The sequence below is a fragment of the Centroberyx affinis genome, unplaced genomic scaffold (genome assembly GCF_046629955.1).
Source record: "Centroberyx affinis isolate AG114_WGS23_722 - 3 ecotype Tasmania unplaced genomic scaffold, CSIRO-AGI_Caff_v1 ptg000102l_1, whole genome shotgun sequence".
NCBI classification, from domain to species: domain Eukaryota; kingdom Metazoa; phylum Chordata; class Actinopteri; order Beryciformes; family Berycidae; genus Centroberyx; species Centroberyx affinis.
In genome coordinates this window covers 85,723-98,889 of record NW_027278804.1, presented here as the reverse complement: position 1 = coordinate 98,889, position 13,167 = coordinate 85,723, and the positions used below count along the sequence as shown (strand labels likewise).

General features: G+C 43.2%; 1 protein-coding gene across 2 annotated transcripts; it reads right to left on the bottom strand.

Moving 5' to 3' along the window:
* Positions 1-206: 206 nt before the first annotated feature.
* On the bottom strand, positions 207-12,285 carry trmt11 (tRNA methyltransferase 11 homolog). 2 transcript variants are annotated; one of them, XM_071523995.1, is made up of 13 exons: positions 12,205-12,285; positions 11,402-11,467; positions 11,212-11,285; positions 10,844-10,925; positions 10,638-10,730; positions 10,413-10,547; positions 9,682-9,838; positions 9,468-9,558; positions 9,209-9,363; positions 8,655-8,727; positions 8,122-8,256; positions 3,145-3,265; positions 207-609 (listed from the first exon to the last, which is right to left on the bottom strand). In XM_071523995.1, exons 1-13 carry the CDS (start codon positions 12,280-12,282, stop codon positions 457-459), a joined length of 1,413 nt encoding a protein of 470 aa, XP_071380096.1. In that variant the 5' UTR covers positions 12,283-12,285; the 3' UTR covers positions 207-456. The 2 variants fall into 2 exon arrangements, with proteins under 2 accessions (XP_071380096.1, XP_071380088.1); XM_071523987.1 differs by having other exon boundaries at positions 9,209-9,373; positions 9,478-9,558; positions 12,205-12,282.
* Between the last annotated feature and the right edge of the window lie 882 nt (positions 12,286-13,167).

The window sequence follows — 13,167 nt, the reverse complement described above, 5'->3', positions numbered from 1 at the left end:
ATTTCAAACCACAATGATCTTTCAACATGAAATAGGAGGTGTAAAGTTTTAGAGTGTATGTGCATATAAAAGGACTTTTATTAAACATCAGCAAGAGTTAAACTGATCTTACAGGCAGTCTACTGTCTGACTTCAAACCACTAGTTTCTCTTAGTCAGCACTTTTCTGTAAAGAAGGACACCGACAATAGTTGTAAAATCGGTCCATTAAATCCTTTTATTTGCACAGAAATGGCAACAGGCATAAAAACATAATTACACCATTGTGAAAGATTAAAAAAAAATCAAAATTATCACAAACAAGTTATCAGTAATTTGTTGTTTTTGAGTCCACTGACATCCATGCCCCGCCTTCATCTGTCTGCTTTTACCTTTACATTGTCCTTTGCTCTGGTCACAGGGTTTGATCCCTTTTATTGAGGCTTTGAGGTGATTCATCTTCATCTTCATCTTGCCGTCATTCATCCAGTGACTCTCCATTGACAGTGAATGCATTGTCCTCCTTGCCGCCCCTCTTGTTGAGTCCACTGAAGTACTTCTCTCTGAAGGCGTTGTGTCCCTGGTAGGGGCTGAAGCGTGGGTCTGCCAGATGAGCCAGCGCATCAGATTCCTGCAGAGACACAAACAGGTTACCGTACTAAACCTGATATGATTTGAACCCTAGCAGCCACTGAGAGAAACACTAAAGCCTGAAAATAAGCTGCTTTACCTTCCCCAAATTTGTAACAATGCCCTCCACAACCGTACCATGGAGAGAAGCCCAAAATTACCAAACAACAACAGAGATTGTCACGCTAAAAGTCCTGCCTCGTTTCCCCAGTTAGTGCGCACAAGGAAACGATAGATTCAGTTGTTTCAGCATTCAGCCATATTATACTTGTTGCTGGTTGCTTTGCAGATAAATTCATATAGGAATTAATGTCTATTTGTGATCATTCACTTCTGTCCCGATAGCTAGAAACAGAAGAGCTTATCCTGCCTCCTGATGTGTCATGTTATTCAAATGTACAGTTCGCTAGAAACAGAACAAAAACTCTGAAAGAAACGGGGATAATTTCAATTTTCTGGCAATAAGGGCAAATATTCAGATTCAATTGCACTATTTTAATATGAAGCTCATTTGGATATAAAAGTTCAAATAAATCTTTGAGTCAAAAGAGTCCGTCTCCCATTTATAGTCAATGGAGCAACTCCAACTGGATGTCAGCATGATGTTGGTATCACATACAAGGTTTACATAGGGTTTTTCCAAGTTCCCAAGTAGTGATAGGACTGTCCTAGTGTATATTAGCAATGTGCAGTATATGAACTGTTATGAATGGCTGTAATTAAACAGTTTGTCTTGGCTGTAAGGTAGCCTTTGTTCACCGGAGGGACGGAGGGATGGAGGGATGGAGGGATGGAGAGAGATGCTGGGAAGAGGAATAATGAGGTGAGTTGAGTTGGAAGTGATGACTCCAGTGTTGGGCCTGTGATTTGTCAGCGACACCTCTCTCCATCGCCGGCTGACGCCGCCAAGCAACCCGGAGATGGTTTCCATGACCACATCAGACAGAGAACTCTGGGTAACAAGACTGACAACCTAACCCTGACCCTGACTTTATAGGGACAGAGCGACTCGACTTCAAATGGCTGGAAACAGGGGAAATTATCCCGCGAACTTTGCCAACAGCCATACAGGTGGAGGGCTACTTACATTTAGTGCTAAATTAGCCAAATAACTCGAACTTTATGGTCACCAAACACGCTATGTCACACCTCATAAATAAGAAAATGAGAGGTTTCAGAGAGGTTTTCTACACTAGACTTCTGCAGGAAACATTTATCGGCTTCACAACAGCTATTAGCCACTTTCCCGTCAGAACACACAAACGCAGAAAAGAGTAGGCACATGCACCACATGCATATGAATACATGCAAGTGCACACACATGTACACACACACACCAAGCTGTGAAGCCTGGAGAATGCTCATGAGTGTTGATAGGTATGATGTCTTAATACTTGAGGCCTATTTGGGGGAATAAAAAAAACCAAAAAAAAACCACTGCGGGACCTGAGATACATGCCAGTCAGAGCAGATCAAACAGTGTGAGTGTGTGAGTGTGTGTGTGTGTGTGTGTGTGTGTGTGTGTGTGTGTGTGTGTGTGTGTGTGTGTGTGTGTGTGTGTGTGTGTGTGTGTGTGTGTGTGTGTGTGTGTGTGTGTGCACGCGCGCGTGTGTGTCACACAGTTCCCTTTATGGGAGCAATTTGGGGTTTTGAAGTGGACTGGATGTCAGATCCAAAGATGGATTGTTTTCCATACGATGTGTGATTAAGCCATTTAGGGTCCCAGTATAAAAGAAATGAGCCAATCGCAGCCAGATGGTGAGGATTTGCCCCAGACAGAGAGAGAGAGACACCATCGCTGTTGACTTTCATTGGGATGGCATGTAAAAACACGCACATATGCATACTACATACATATACGCTATATACACTTATGCGGTTTTATACACAAACAAGGCTACAAACCGCACATAAAAAAAACAAAAAAAACAGGCAGCGACGGGCAGACACACACATGCTCCCATTTTACATAAACGTGGTCGTATCAGTGTTGCTGTGCATGCTCGCACATACGAAAACCGTAAACAAATTCCGCAGCACACATGGACGCTTGCTTTGCAGACACGCCCATGTAATTTATCATAACTATGCTACCAAAATACATGACTTCAAACCATGTGCTGTGTAGAAAGTCATACTTCCAAACGGGAGGCCTCCTAAAACTGGATCATATGGACGCACACACACAGCAAAAGGCAAATATATAAGTTTGTTTCCACACATCAACCGCACAACCACGGGAGGAAACTTTTGTGCCACGTTGTGTACAGAACAGTGACCATATTTTTGTTCTGGCATTTTCTGAAACCTACCTCTAGGAAAAAAATACAGCAATGAAAATGCAATGCAATGGAGACATGTACAAGCATGCACACACACACACAAACAATCATGCAAACGCACTTCCAAACATGCACCAAACTCTTGCAAGCCCGGACACAGACCTTCACGCAAACACACTCGCAGGTGTGCACACACGCTGACACGCATATATGCGCATACACACACACACACACACACACACACACACACACACCTCGGGCTCCTTGATCTTCTCCATGGTGATGAGGCGTCGGGACGTATGGCTGGAGAGGGTTTGCTCACAGTTACTGATCAGCCTGAGACAGGGGTGCAGGGGAACCATCTCCTCACAGTACCTGGGCAGGACACACACACACACACACACACACATACACACAGTTACTGATCAGTCTCAGTCAGAGGAGCAGAGAGAGACTGACCGACAGATAAATAGACTAGTTTCATCATTCTGGGCATAATAAACCCTTGACAGAACGTACCTAGAGAACTAAATGAGAGTATGTGCGAGACAGTTCTTCATGTTCTCTCTGGAGCCTCAGTGCTGCAGGAGGCCACACAAAGGCTGCTGGGATACAGCGAGGTCGCCTAATCCTCTCAAAATTACTGCCTAACCTTCGCCGACATTCTGCGACCTTCTCCTTTCTCCTCTCCGTCTGTCTGTCTCTCGCTTTCTCACCAATCATGTCATTGCACATTGGAGCGGGGCAGCGTGAAGCTGGCTGGAAAAGCAAAGGTAGTCCATTTTGTGCAAAGATGGCGGAAAAACTGAGTCTGAGCTGACAGGTTGACTGCTGGCTCTGTCATCGCTCGCCAGCCTCTGCAGCTAAAAGCTGTCCAGGCCAGGCCAGGGCCTATTAACGGCGGATGATGTATGTGTTTGCATATTTGTGTCAGTAGCACTTTCTCCTAACCTCCATCACAGTAGCAACACTCCCTATTCAAAGCCAGATTTGCACCTCACTGTTTGTCTCCCCGGTTGCCATGGCCACGCGCGGGCCTCCGCAGCGACGGGATGTTTGGTCGTCACGGCGACCCGCGGTGATGCGGCCGGGCGATAACTCTCTCCTGCCAATCAGGAGTCGTTAGCGAAGAGCCGGACCGGCCGAGCTGTCACGTGATTGGGCTTTACATCTCAGCAGAGGCGGGACTTGTCTTTCACCTTCAATACATCTTTTTTCCATAAGTCCTTTTGACTTTGCCACAAAAAAAAGGTGTTCTCGCACAGTACACTACTGCTCACAAGTTTTATTTTGTTTCACACAATGTTTTCCTCCCACAGAGTTTGGTTGTGATTGAGCCCTGAGGATGCCTCTTTTTCTTTATTAAAGGTTTTATTTCACCAACAATCAGAACAATTTTTTAGAGGGGAATTCAAGAGAGAAGCACACACACTTTATTCCTTATGCCAGTTTGATCATGTAGTTCTTAACGTTTCATTTATCTCAAGTCACACCTGAGCTCAAGCCACCGCCTTTTGGAAGGCACTACGGAAAGGAAACATCCTAGTTTCATATCCTATCATATTTTCAGTCAAGAACAGTTTTTAAATGGGGTGCCATGTCAGATCACTTTCATTTGCTTTAAAATTGATCAAGTGTTTCTCGCTCATTTACCCTCTAACATCATTTTACTTCTGACAGTACAGACACTCTACTTCTTCACTTCCCTTGTTTATGCTGTAATTAGGTCACTTTATGGCTGCGACGACTGACACTCCGTAATCCGTCTTGATACGTTTTCTTCTCCGTCCTTCCCATTTATTGTTTTTAAGGGGGAGAAAGGGAAAGAGAGAGTTCAGGGGGTCTGACCCGGTTTCGACGTAGTCTTTTGCTGACAGGACTTTGTGTCGCTTGTCATCGCGCCCCCCCCCCCCACCACACCACCACCACCACCACACACATGGCCTCCCACCACCGGCACAAACTCGTGTACCCCCCCCAAAGACAGCCCCCTATCTTCATCGCACACGCAAACACAAACACATACACAGACACACACACCATTCTCACCATTACCATCACAGACACACACATATGTGGGGGTGACAGACACCCGATATCTCCCCTATCCCCACTGTAGAGCCCCAGATTAGGCCCAGGAGACAGGCTACGTCTGGGCTTATACGCGTAGACACACACGTCGAACACCACACAAACACACACACACACACACACACACACAGGTCGGCCTGTGCGGGCCGCAGAGACAGAGAGTCCACATATCTGACTTGACGCTGGGCCTCGGTGGTTTATTTTGGCACGGCGCTCTGACAGACACGGGGTCAAGCAACCGGTACACGCCGGGCCAGGAGATGAGTAGCAAAGACAAATGTGTGAACATGATGACATACATCTTGCATGCGCTCATAACACGAGACCACACACACACACACACACGTATGTACTGACACACGTACACACGCATAAACACACATAAACAATATAGAGGTAATCCAAAAGTTTGCAAAGCCTGTTAGTTTAAGTGCATGCTTGCACTCTCTCGCTCTCTCTCTCGCTCTCTCTCTCACACACACACACACACACACACACACTCATACATGCGTGATGACCTCACCCCCTTCCCAGTCTTATAATCAGTGGGCAGACGGAGTGCCAGCCCTCTGGGGTTTTCTTCCCCAAACGTACGCTGTCTGTTGTGGCTCATACCTCTCAAGTCAAAACACCTGCGCTTCCAGTCAGCACTAACGTTTCTGCTAATTCACAAAACACTTAACAATGAAGAACTTTGTCCAGACGATGAGGCTTTATACAGCCGACACATAAAGTAGCTTACCGCTGTCAGTTGTGGTTTGCTGCGGCCCAGCTGTATGGGCGGGAATACCTCCACACACCTGTATACTGCTAGTGTAAACACTGTCATTCACGCAGGTGCTTACACACGCAGGACAATGTTTTATGGGAGCGGGAGTGGAATAGTGCTAAAGGGAAAAGTTGGAGAGTAGGAAACATGTGGTGGAAATTCCTTTTGATGCCAATCTGCTGCACTGAACCTGAAAGAGCAGATAGACACTCCAGGTTTCCTTGAGCTAATTAATAGCTGGATAACTAATTAAAGGAAAATAGCGGCGTCATTTACAGTTATAGCCCATTTACCACTGTCTACGTCTAGTTTTAATTTCCCACAATCATTTTACAACGCATGGTTTATGTAATTAGTTTTTTAAATACAAACTACTGTGTCAAACCTAGATTGAAATTTACTGCTGTCCCAGTTAAACAAGAAGACATGGATGTGACAATAAAGTTTGTAAGGCGACATGTTTTTGACGGATTATTTCCTGGAGGAGACTTTATTTCTTCCTGTGGGTGTCTGGTGATTGACAGTAAGCAGAGCGTAACATAATGCACACATTGATATGAAAAACACTCAGTTCAGGCACCATAAAACAACAATAAAACATAGTTTGACAAAACAAATTAAGGCTTTGTGTTTCCTGTGATGGATTATCTAGCTCAGGCAGTTTTAAAGTGTGTGGAAGTTGTTTTTCATACTGACTGAGAATGAATGTCAGCAAATGGCTTCTTCTGGAGGTAGAAAAACGAGCCCTGATATCTCCAGCTACTCTGAAGCTGCATCCCAAAGCTTTTTCACTACTTCTTTCCTCTCTTCCCTCACTAACACTCCTCTCCTACCAGGAAGCAACTTGGAGGAGACGAGGGGAGAAATGGAGTGGAGGAGAGGAGGGAGCGAGGGAAGCGGAGGCCATTTGGGACAGTTTATTTGCTACTCCATCATCAAAAATGGACATCTCCTAGTGATGAAGTGGCCTTATCATAACTGATGCAGCCCAAACCCACAATATGCCTCACAGCCAATAAGAGTTTTTATGCACACCCAGCACAAAATATGTCATATTCATATCTCCCCTGCTCTGCAATTTCCGGGTCACGGAGGAAAGGAAGAGTGATTTTTGGGATGCACCCTGACTGTGTGTAGACACTAGGGCTGCAACTAACGATTATTTTCATTGTCGATTAATCTGTCGATTATTTTCTTGATTAATCGATTAGTTGTTTGGTCTATAAAATGTCAGAAAATGGTGAAAAATGTGGATCAGTGTTTCCCAAAGCCCAAGATGACGTCCTCAAATGTCTTGTTTTGTCCACAACCCAAAGATATTCAGTTTACTGTCATAGAGGAGTAAATAAACCAGAAAATATTCACATTTAAGAAGCTGGAATCAGAGAATTTTGACTTATTTTTCTTAAAAAATTACTCAAACCGATTAATCGATTATCAAAATAGTTGGCGATTAATTTAATAGTTGACAACTAATCGATTAATCGATTAATCGTTGCAGCTCTAGTAGACACTAGCAGGAATAATGTAAAGGAGAAGGGTAACCTAGATGAACACTGGTATTATCCTTTAATTTAGCTAAAAAAAAAAAAACTATGATGAGGAATATGCACTGAATTCTTTGCGTTATGTTGAAATATTTGCATGGAATGGCTCTTAATTAGACCTACAGTACTGTGCAAAAGTCTTAGGCATATGTCAAAGATATCCATAAAGTGAAGATGCTTTCAAAACTAATGAAATGAAAAGTTTCTGAATATCAAAAAATTACAATTAACAGCAGTCTACTGACACACTAATGCAGAAAACAAATAAACATCTAAGACTCTTGTTCTAAGAAATTTATATAAAAAGTCTAGGGTGCCTAAGACTTTTGCACAGTACTGTATATCTGATCAGAATCTTGTAGCCTGTGTCCACCACAAATCTGCATCATGCAGTTCCAGTTTATAGGATGAGCCTGCCCCCTAGTGGTAAACATTATTATTATGAGCAAAGAACCACTTCAACAAAATCACAGCTCTAAATCTAACACTGTACAAATTGAATGTAGGCTTAGGGAAACTGTAGACAACAAAATCAGATATTAAAATATAAATCTTCATACAGCATAGCATGTTTATAAACAATGGTTCGGGACACAAAGTGGTTGAAGGCCTACTTTGAGGGAGTTCTCACACAACAAGAGCAACAGAAGTAAATACGCTTTAAGCCTGGATCCCAGTGTGAGAGACTTTCAGTTTCAAGTTTCAAAGTAAAAGTAACGTAAATTGTTAGAGTTGCAAAGTAAAGTTGCAACTCTAACAATAGGCTCATCTTTCCAAAGAGAATCATATTATTAAATGATCATATTAGAGGTCTGCGTACTTACTCTGGCCTGTGGATAGGCAGCCAATAAACTAGCCTCCCGCCCAGGAGCAGGTGGTGGGCAGAGAAGTTTAACAGGTCGGAGAAGATGTCACTCAGGTGGTACGCCATGGAGACGGGGACATGGCTCTCCCCACAGCTGGGGAGGAGAAAAAATAAACATGACAGGTTTACACCAGAGTATTGCTAACAGTATATTACACATTTCAAATGATTCCCTTTGAGTATTTCCAATCATTTGCTTGTTTTTACTTTCACCTAATCAGGCAAATCAGTTAAGAACAAGATCTTTTTATTTAAAATTGATGCTTAGGAAAAGTCAAATGCTTCGAGGGGCAAGAAGTTGGAGGTGATTAGTAACAGTCAGAAGACACTGTAAGACGTAACGGAAATTCTGGAGTAAGAGCTAAGCTTAGTGAGTAATACCCAAAAGCATGTGTGGATAGGATGATCCATCAACCTTTCATTCCTTTTAACAAAATAAGACCCAATATGGCATTAGTGGGGGAGATTAAGCAGCGTGTCAGGTGAACTTACAAGTCATCAGGAGGTTTAGTGATGTCTTTGTGGGAGCCTGTTCTCCTTGTGGACTCGCGGATGCCGTAGGGAGCTGGCAACACACCACACAGACCGAATACACATGAGAATCAAGAATCCTACTAAAAGGGGGATAAATGCAGGGTCTGGGTGAGATGTCCCAGTCCAACTGAGAACAATCCATCACAGCCTAAACTATTGCTAAATGTATCCTCTCCCATCCAGATTGCTGATATGAACATTTTCAAAATACAATGGAGCCATTTCTGACAGCTCAAAATGCAGATAGATAGATAGATAGATAGATAGATAGATAGATAGATAGATAGATAGATAGATTATTGATCCCGAAGGAAATTCTGGTGACATGGTACATGACTACCAAGAAAATAATAAACAGCGGAAATTACACAAATGCTATCAACACATGAATCTACATAACAATAGAGTCAAGTATGGTGTCTTCTGCAATTGGTTCTCTGTTCTAGCACTTTGTTAGCATTTGTCAGAACAAGCCAATAACATGTCGGACTAAGAATAAACTAAGGACCTACGATCAGTGATGATGGCATCGAACAGCGCAGCGTCCCTCCAGACAGGCTTGGATGCGTCGGACACCATGACGTCTAGATAGGACTTCTCTGTCCCGTACTGACGCAGGTTGGCTCTGATATTCTCGTCGGGACCGCGCCACTTCTGGTTTTTACGGCTGGATCGCCCTGGGAGAATTCAGAGGAATATAAGACACTGCAGTCGGTGTGACACGTGTAAAGGCATTGCGTAAGTGTTTTGCTCTTTTAGCGTCGAGTAGACGAAGCCTTACCTTTCCCGTGAATGGTGTTGTAATCGATATCTGTTCCGGAGACGTAGGCGCCAAAATGGGAGCATGCTATCAACAGGCTCCCTGAAAGACAGAGATGAAGAGAGGATCACTCCCAGCACCTATATGACACACATTTCTCTAAGTGTGTATGTATGTCACACAGAGAGAGAGAGATAGAGAGAGAGGGAGAGAGACTTAACTCACCTGTGCCGACGAACGGGTCAAAGACTAAGTCGTTCTCCTTGACCTTAGCGTGGTTGGCCATGATGAAAGAGAGGCCGGCGTCCATGCTGGTGTTGCCTATGAAGTGTCTGTTCTTCACACTGTGGGAGCGAATCAGTTCACGCTGTCCATCCGCTACCTGCCGTAGGAATGAGTGTATTCAGTTGCATTGGATACATTTTTTACAGATGCTTGACAGGCATTTTCTGTTACCACAGTCCAATTTAGGTATGTTTTGTGAGCTTTGTTTCTTTGGAATCAGAGTAAAATTAGTCCAAATGAGTGAGCATTAAGCTACATTTAAATATAGAGTTTCTCCTGCATTCAGTTAGTATTGGCAGTCCAACCCTTCACAGGTAGACCACTACCCACCCTGCTAGAAACATGTGAAAATACTCAATGAATATTGTTGCTGTTAAATGTCTGTTCCTCCTGCTGTAGATGCATATTTAGCTATGTCATCCCTGCTGTTATACATGACCGAAGTGACAATTTGGTAGCGGAAAATGCAGTCTTTCTTAGAGTGAAACATTTAGAGCATTTGAAATAGTATACAAGACAATCCTCAAGTACTGCTCACCAACCAATATGGCAACTTATTCTCTTATCTATAACTAACAATTCTCTGGTGGAATGCCAATCTTTTGAGTACTTTTAACTGTTTGAGCTTTGACTTCACTGCTTTTTTCCGTCTGCAGTCACACATCTCTCACCCAGCGGCCAAAGTAGATGTAGAAGGGATCCTCCGGGATGTTGTTGGGGTCAGAGCCGTAATCCTCTAACAAACAGAAGATGTGCTGAGGGCTCTTCAGGCTCACTGTGCCCTCAAACGGAAGATACTCCATCGCCTGCCAAGAGAATGCAAACATATACTCGTTCATTTTTGCCTTCTTTCACCCACATCCATGCACTGCACATGAGCATACGCCTAGACTCACATCGATCCTCTTGATTCTGTCTGCAAACTCCAGAGTCTTGTTGAAGGTGTAGACGTTGATTCTGTATGTGGAGTCTTGCCGCATGAATGGCGACTGAAGGGGAAATGTGGAGAAAGAAATGGAATGCAAACAGAAAGCGCATTAGCTTCACACTCCGTTGGGCCTTAATATCGATATTGTTAATATTGATACTGCCCATCACCAACCATGTTCTCTGACGGATACTTCAAGAGGGATGTTCTGAGCTCGCTGTGTGTCCGTCCATGACCCCATAATTCAAAAGCAGACCTAGAGGAATAAACATGAGCTGTATCTCAGCCATTTCTCAGCCAAACACTAGGATGCATGACTACTGAAAGAAATGGGTGTTATTTTGTCACAAATGTTATTCAAACATCCACAAGCACTCACACTTTATAGATATCCGTGAGTCTGAATTGAAAATGCAACATGTGCAGCAGGTTCAGCATAAAAAAGGAGATTTGTCAGGTTATGCCATCACCAACAGCATCAATACTATTTTTCCAGGCACAATCCCACTAACTTCCTTTCTTACAAAGGTCAAAACACTTACTTTGCACAGACGGATCTGGCCATGATGCTGTGGACGTCCTCTTCAGATAAGCCATCCAGACACCAGAAAGGAGACTGGAGAGAAGAGCAGCAGGGATGACAGTGACTTTAGGGAAAGTCTTGTTTTTCATGTTGGCAACCAAAACAGAGGACAGCTGAAATAGGTACATCTTGTATTAGACTTGCTATACCTTTTCTTTGAAGTTTTGACCGGGTTGGAATGGTTTTCCTCTGAGAGACAGCAGGGCCCTGATCTCCTGGAAGATTGAACACAGAGAAGATCAGTACTGCACCTCTCAAATGCTCAGAAATACAGATGGAGGCCTGCACTGATAAACGTATTAGATTAGATTAGAATTGTATTGGATTGGATTAGGCAACACCTTAATGTTCCCTATGGGGAAACTGGGTTGTCGCAGCAGCAGCAGAATACAGAGTATACTGAAAATAATAAGCAAATGCAGCAACAGACAACAGATGCAGCATCTCCACTGACTGATTTACAGGTTGAAGTAATTGTGCAAGTGTGCATCACTTCCCATTAGGAGAAAATAAATATATAGAATATGTCCAGGCGTGCAAACATGCATACACATTAGGAGATTTACATATTGAAGGTAACATTATGGTTGGTAATTATGGAAAACGTGCAGAGGTGCATTGTTGGTTATCACCTTTTAAAATGTACAGATGGAGGTATATGCGGAAATGTCTGTGTGTCTGTTTTTATTATAATAAAACATCCAAATAATGTGACGTAGAACCAAAACAAAATGTAACCCCATCACTACTGTTACACTACAAGCCTGTCAGTGTCACTAAAAGCTTTGAACTAGCGAGTCTAGCAGCTGCAGCTAGCTAACATAGCAGACCAGGGGAAACTGGGACTTTAGTTTGCCAGTTTCAGCTATTTTTACAGAAAAAACAACAACAATTAAATAAGAGAGTTTCATAAAGGCGTATGTAGCATTGAAAGTGTTTTATGAAAGGTTACCGGCAACCTGAAGTCAAGATTATCCTGGGCAAGATGCAGCAAATACTGTAGGCATGTTCGACCAGTGGGGGCCGCCATATTTGTTGCGGATTCAAAATACGTCCGGCCTGAAACCGGGCAGTCCAGAAACAGGTTACCACTTTGTTTATTGGATAGGTCGACCAAATGACCATACATGGCAGAAGAACGGGGAATTCGAGTTAAGCGGCATTAAACTCACTTGAAATACAATTAAGCAATGTGTGTATTTTCACATATATTTACAGTCACATAACAGTTGGATTCACACACGCTGCTGTCATTTTGAGAACTTTAATATCACAGGTGACTTTAATTTCCAATTTTGCCTATCGCTGCCCCACTGATACTAAACTTCGCAGTGTCTTGGTTTTATCAAAAGTAGTAATTTGTCACGTATTAGGTGAACATATTTTCGTCAGTAGATTCCTATTCTGCACTTGCGTGCCCGACTAAATCGACATATCTCCTCTCCTCTGGCTGTAATCTGCTTTACTTCAGAAGCACATGTGTGACCTCCGCCCCCACTGGACAGCGATTGGCTGTCCACATCATCCCCGAGAGGCCATTGGTGGAGACAGATGTCCATCAGAGTGGTTTTGCCTCGGGGCACTAAAGCATCCGTACTCTTGCTACTGTCAGCAGTGCTGCAGCGTTGTAAAGTTGCACTGCAAGGTTACAATGTTAACCACAATAGGCTTTTCCAGGCAGGATACAATGAAAGTTTATTGTAGCTGAAGAGGCAATCGAGTCCCATTAGTGACAGATCATGTAAGTCAGGTGAGTGTTTGTTGGTTAGACTGCTACTTCACACGCACCTTTACATTCACTCACTGTCCTCATTTTAATGGTGAACTGATATGGTACTTCATTTGGTAAATAATCTTCCTTCCTACTTTTTCTTTTCATGAACTGTCTATGACCTGTATGGATCAATAGTTATTT

Coding starts and splice junctions, on each gene's coding strand:
- trmt11 (XM_071523995.1), bottom strand. CDS start 12,282: ATGGCGGCCCCCACTGGTCGAACATGCCTACAGTATTTGCTGCATCTT. Junction 9,839..10,412: donor ACATCTACTTTGGCCGCTGG/GTGAGAGATGTG, acceptor TTCCTACGGCAG/GTAGCGGATGGACAGCGTGA. Junction 610..3,144: donor AGAAGATCAAGGAGCCCGAG/GTGTGTGTGTGT, acceptor GTGTCTCTGCAG/GAATCTGATGCGCTGGCTCA.